This window comes from Xiphias gladius, chromosome 2, assembly GCF_016859285.1.
Source record: "Xiphias gladius isolate SHS-SW01 ecotype Sanya breed wild chromosome 2, ASM1685928v1, whole genome shotgun sequence".
Classification (NCBI taxonomy): domain Eukaryota; kingdom Metazoa; phylum Chordata; class Actinopteri; order Istiophoriformes; family Xiphiidae; genus Xiphias; species Xiphias gladius.
The window spans coordinates 17,630,324-17,636,951 of NC_053401.1; the positions used below are offsets into that span (position 1 = coordinate 17,630,324).

Below are 6,628 nucleotides of genomic sequence, written 5' to 3' on the forward strand. Positions count from 1 at the left end.
ACCCACGGGTACATGTAAGCTAGAACACGTAAACATAGGCCTATACACACCTGATAAAAAGTAGCATGGGGAGGTCCAGTGTCAATGTGTGTGTGTGTCTGAGAGACACAGACAACAGCCTTACTTGACATTATGATAATACCACAAAATATTGTTCATTTTTATCTGTTTACAATATAGTCAATATTTCAGTAAGTCAGCTTTTCTTATCGAAAAATGTCCCAAAAGGAACTTCATTAATATTTTATAAGTATTGGTTTTATATTAAAAAGTTTTGGTTCTGATCATTTTTTAAGTCCAGCAATGGAGATTATAATGTAAATACTTTAAGTACTAAGTGATTCCTTTTGTGGAAACCTATAAAACAAACTTTAATGTTTGTATTAAAGTCTACAGTCCAAACAGTGTTCAAACATACTGCAACAGTAAATGTGCACTTTGAATACTACATTATCTATCTTCTAATAACCTTTTCCATTAAATGCTGAAGCACTAAAATGCATTAAAAAAATCTAAACTCAAGCGGATTCAGGCACAGCAGGAACATGTTGATGACTAGAAATACCAGTAGTAAGAGGAGAAATAGATGACACTAGTTGCAAATACTCAGAGGAAAGGGGGATGAGATGCAGAGGTAAAGAGGCTGATCGCTGATGCTTCCTGGAACGATTGCATCATACCAAAGACCACAGTCCAATTGCATACTTTCACCTCAGAGGTGCATTTCCAGGCCACACAGGGCTTCTCCCTGCACAGAAAAAGGAGTCACTATCCCACAGCTAACACAGAATAAATGCTACTCTTTGTCCAGGAGGAGGAGGAGTCATCACACATCTACCTCAGCCGCAACAAAGGCCTCTGATGACCCAGAGTGAGGACACAGGCTCATCGGAGGCCATCACATCTGAGATTTTCTGTGTTACTATTTTTGTACGACACCAATACCAAATGTTTGATCTGTTGCATTTTTTATTATTTCAAAATGTCCAAATATAAGCAAACCAGGTAAAAGGACCGTTTATACAAAAAGGAGAAATAAATATAGTGAGTTCTGTATTCTTTTATTTACAGTTGTAATGTTAACTAGGTCTACATTGGCATCAAAGAGTATTTAATATGGACCTTAACACAATGTAAAGAGCTCTTTCATATTTAGAACAAGTCATTTTATGCCTTGCTTTGTTAATTACAAAATCTATTGAGCGTACAGAGTACACAAGTATTTGACTGTGTTTAATTTGTGTACCAAGTTTTCCTTTTTTATTTTAAAGTTTACAAGTTTTCTGTAAATAGTTAGAATGAAAGATATGGACAATCACTGAAGCATATCTGAACTATGTTTGGACTTCAGAAAGGTTTTTTAAGGAAATACACAGAGCTACCCCAACACCAAGGTTTGTAAAACAAAAGTCATTTTATGCAGTGCTGGAGAAAGCTACTGTCCAATAAGTCTATGTACTGAACTTCATTATTTCCTCTAAATACAAGGGCTGGGGTTTTTTTTTCCATTTAAAGCTGCACTATTTGCAATATTTTAATTAACGATGGATTGAATTAACGACTACATGCATCGTGAAAGGAGTTTCTCAAAGCAACAAAACCCACAGAGAAGTAACACCAACTGTGCAGTTCCCTTCAGCTCCATGGAGCATTTTAGCATTTTTCTGCTCATTGTTTTTGATTTTAAAGTCCTCTAAACTATCTCTACTGCAGCAGCAGCTGTTTTCAGAGAAAAAGCTGTAAAAAGCCACTGTCCACTGCCTGCACAGGAACAAACAGCAGACAGCAACAGTTAGAGACTAGCTGGTGAACATAGTGGTGCATTTAGCAGCTAAAGAGCCAGATATTAGCACAAACTTTAAAGGATGATAATATGTCAGTGTTGTGTCTACAGCTTATTCTACTGCCCTACAATTGGCCAAAAAAAAAAAAAAAAAAAATTAATATGGCCTTAACAGCAGAAGCCAAATTTGCCGTTAAAAACTTTCTCTAAATAAATATTCTTTAGTTTTATTTCAATCATCTGGTCAAAGAATAGGCCAATGAAAACAACCAAAACAAAAGAAAAAAATCATTGAGACAGGGTCATGCCCATGAAAATAATAAATGCAACGGCTGGTAGTCAACCTAGCTTCCAGAGGTAATAGCCTGCTGCTGCCACAAGAGAGCAGTAAGTTACAAGATGAATGCAAACAGGCAATATCAGATCCTTCATGTGACAGAACGCTGTTCTGATATGTAAGGAGAGATATTGCTTCCCTTTCAGTATTTTCTAATGGATGTCTATTTTTAGCTGTAACTGGTCGAGCACTGCTTCCTTTGCTTGTCTTGACAGCAAGGCCCTGCCCCAAATACTGCTTACAAGGAGCTTGTTCATTGAGTTTTGGTAACCTCGCCTCCTGCAAACCTTGTTGCACTTGGGAGTAAAACAATGGACTTTAAAAGGATTTGAGTAATTAGCTGCGCATGAATCCAGACTGTAGTTTGTTCTACTCTGTTTTCTAAGCATGAATAAACGCAGGCTGTTGGTTGTAAGATGCCACATTTACAGTCCATTCAGAAAGTATTCAGACCTCTGCACTTTTTTCACATTTTGTTATGTAGCAGCCTTATGTTTAAATCATTTAAATTCATTTTTTCCCCTCATCAACTTCCAGAAGAACAACCATCACTGCAGCACTACACTGATCTGGGCTTGATGGCAGAGTCGCGAGATGGAAGCCTCTCCTCAGTGAAAGACACATGAAAGCTTGCTTGGATTTTGCAAAAAAGCACTTAAAGGACTGTCAGACTGTGAGAAAATAGATTCTCTGGTCTGATGAAACCAAGACTGAACTGTTTTGCCTCAATTCAAAGCGTCATGTCTGGAGGAAAAGCATGCCAACGATGAAGCATGGTGGTGGCAGCATCATGCCGTGGGCGTGTTTTTCAGCAGCGGGGACTGGGTGCCTGGTCAGGATGAGGGAAAGCAGAACGGAGCAAATGAAAACCTGGTCCAGAGTGCTCAGGTCCTCAGAGTGGGCCCAGGGTTCACCTTCCAACAGGACATGACTCTAAGCACACAGCCAAGACAATGCAGGAATGGCTTAGGGACAACTCTGTGGATGTCCTTGAGTGGCTCAGCCAGAGCCTTGACTTGTGAACCCAGTTGAACATCTCTGGAGAGACCTGAAAATGGCTTTCCACTGACAGTCCCCATCCAACCTGACAGAGCTTGAGAGGATCTGAAGAGAAGACTGGCAGAAAATCTCCAAATCCAGATATTTTAAGCTTGTTGCGTCACACCCAAGAAAGCTGTAATCATTGCCTAAAAGGTGCTTCCACTAAGTAATGAGTAAAGTCTGAATACTTATGTCAATGTGATATTTCAGTTTTCCTTTTTTAATCAATTTGCAAAAATTTCTAAAATTCTGTTCATGTTTGGTCATTTTTGGGTATTGATTGTAGATTGATGAGGGAAAAAAATGAATTTTAACAATTTTAGGATGAGGCTGCAACTAACAAAATGTGAAAAACAGTGAAAGGGTCTGGATACTTCTTGAATGCAATGTATGCCAATATAGTCATAAACCTAGGTATTTTTATGTTGTCTCTTCTAGTTAGTCTGGACTGTGTTCTCGCTTCTATCAGAAAGCAAATAGCAAATGACACCAACTGAACCGAACTGAAGAAGTACACACCCTAGAGACCAAAATAAACCACTCCAGAGTAATAAGAGCTAACTGAAGGACGAAGAAGACTGTAATGGTGCCCGCAGTCTGCTGGTGCACAAATTAGGAAGAAAACCAGAGAACCAATAGATAAACATAGACAAATAAGAGTAAACTCACCTAGGGGGTCAGCCTTGCCATCTTTGTCAGGGACAGTGAACACACCCACCACTCTGTGACCCTGTTTCCTCAGGTTGCTGTACACTTCCTGGCCAAACAGGCTCTGGCCAATTATAGCTAGTTTTAGCTTATTTTGGTAATAATTCTGTAACGAGAGTAAACAACACATTAGATTCAACCATACTCAGTGTAAATCTGAAATTCTGGAAATGCTCATATGCACTGATACTACTTCACACTTTGTAATACTGTAAGCAGAATTCTTGTTCAGTAGGAAGAGATTTGACCTCTTGTCAGTTCCATACTGTAGATGTTATGCAACTGGCCCAAAGGAGAGCTGGTCTTAACATCAAACAACTGCAGAAGACTGCAGTTGTACCAGCAGCCAGGGGGGCCTACAAAACACAACTCTTAAGGGGGCACTTCAGCAATTTTATGTTGCACTAACATAGAATTGGGGGACTTGTGGGGGAAAAATAGTAAAACAATGGTCAAAATTGAAGGAACAGAGGCTGAGATACCCTGACTTTTAGTCCCATATATGGTTCAAGCTCCAAAAACACTGGATCTTAAATTCCCCATAATGCAATTCAGAAGCGTCTCATTGCCACTGGTAAATGGCCAGGTCTTTCAAACTTCACACCCCTCTTTGTAATTCAGGTGTCAATTTCATTAAAAATTGTGGCCTGCAAGCCCAAGCTGTGATGTCATCCGGGTTATTATTGATCGGTTTTTACAGGCTGAAGAGTGCTCCCTTGACTCATAAATTGACTCTGACATATAAAATCAGTCAAGTGCACCTTTAACAAATGAAAAATATACAAGTGAAATCATGAGAAAAAAACCTCCACTAGGGCTGTCACATTTTAGAAAAGCATGAGAAACATATTTCCCTGTGTGGCTACAGTTCTGTCATTACCCAGGTCTAAAAACCTTCTCCTGAGACAATACCAATGGACAGCATACATCTTGCTATTTTATCGTTGATGGCCTTTTGACCACCTTCTGATGAAAAGCAGGCAGCTAAGATGAGGTTGTACAGTTGATATAACTGCACTAGTCTCTGCTGACTCTGCGGCCACTTGGGCATCAATCCATCAGGAGAGTCCTTAGATTCGCTGTTGTTGTGAAGTAAGGCAGCTACTTTTGTCCATTTGACCATCTATGGTGAAGAACACAAAATACTTCCACACACTGCTTCGTGATTATCCAATTGCATGGCTTTGCTTGCTTATGTCCTCCTCCATTTTTATTTATTAGTTTGGTTTACTGATAGTGAATCTAAAGAGCGCCCTCTGCTGAACCACAAAGCAAATTACTTCCAATGCTCTGATGAACTTCAACACTGTAAATTTTGATTTCAAACAAATATTTGAAGTGTACTATTCGAATGAAAAGACAGTCCCAACCCCCACATGTTCATCACCGGACAACACCTGCTTAAGTCGCTGCAAACAATATCACCACTGCCTACAAAAACTGCCAGTATTACTGAAAATGTATTTATTCAAAACTTTAAGTGACACTGGGTAATGCGTAGGTAAGTGACAAAGATTGAAAGCAGAGAAAAGCAGTAAATCCTTAAATCTGAGAAATTGCACACACAAAACAGTTTATACTTGCTTTAAAAAAGACAAAACTGACTAATCAGTCAAACAAAATAAGCAAATAATCTTCTGATCTAATCATCAAGCCATTGATTCATCATTTGTTTTTAAATTTTTTTATTTTCTTTGAATTCTTGTAGTTTTAAGGGATTTTTTACACCCGTTCACATGGCAATGTATTCAAAGATGAACTGAACAGGGGTGGGACTGAGGAGGCCTAATAGTCAGTAAATCTTAACCATTGGTCAAAGCCTGACAGAAAGCACCGCCCTCATCCACCGAGTGACAAGTTCAGGTGCAGCTGACTGCAGCAGCACATGTGTGAAAGAGGGGGGTTTCAGGTTTACCATGCTCAGAGTAATGGTTCTGTCAAGCGACTTACACTGCATTTTGCAACGTGCTTCATGATGCATTCAAAGCAGCTACCTACTGTAAGATAGCTCTTACAACACCAGGTAAATCCATCTGATTGAAAAACAGCCATAACAATGACGAGTGGCTGAGCAGATTGTTCACGTGTCGCTGTCCTGTGGGTCGCTTGCAACCCTACAGAATCCCCACTAAGCCGCCGGCGGTCTATAGTGCGGAGATATGCTGATGCAACTCATTCAGAGTTTGTACAGTAAGGGCCAGTTCCGTTCAGAGCTGTGGGTGGGGTGGGGTGGTTCGGGGTAACGTGGCAAACTGGCACTGATAATACTGTACTCCATCATGTACGGGTTTTGTTGAAAATTCAGTAGCATGGTCGCGATGACTTATGAAGACCTGGAAATGAACTATGACTCACGGACCGGCAATTAGAGCCCACCGAGTCCTCGTCATGTCACCACGACCAGTATTTACCATTATGATTTTTTATCAATGCAACAGAAGCATCAAAGGCACTATTCATTCCCTGCTGCACCAAAGCAGCAAATGCAGCGTTACTCACGTTAGAGGTGGAGAATCTCCGTAATACTTGACTCGCTGTCCACAACATAATGGCGATGTTTGTGTATAAAAATGTATTCAAAATAAAAATCAATCCAAATCTTGCGGAATTTGTCGGCGCTGCTGGTCATACACACCTGCCTCTATGAGCGTGTGTGTGTGTGTATGCGTGTGTGTGGGTGAGACTGATCAGTCAGGCAGAGCTGTGGTCTAGCGTCGCCACAGCCAGCTTATACTCGGCAGCCGCAGACATGCGACGTG

At 40.3% G+C, this 6,628-nt stretch overlaps 1 protein-coding gene across 1 annotated transcript in view; it reads right to left on the reverse strand.

Moving 5' to 3' along the window:
* aldh1l2 (aldehyde dehydrogenase 1 family, member L2) overlaps positions 1-6,602 on the reverse strand; it is a 30,209-nt gene extending 23,607 nt beyond the window's left edge. Inside the window, exons 1-2 of the mRNA XM_040147139.1 lie at positions 6,369-6,602; positions 3,831-3,975 (exon numbers count right to left, since the gene is read on the reverse strand). Coding sequence (XP_040003073.1) covers positions 3,831-3,975; positions 6,369-6,416 — 193 coding nt within the window. The 5' untranslated portion in view covers positions 6,417-6,602. The remainder of the gene's footprint in view (positions 1-3,830; positions 3,976-6,368) is intronic.
* Between the last annotated feature and the right edge of the window lie 26 nt (positions 6,603-6,628).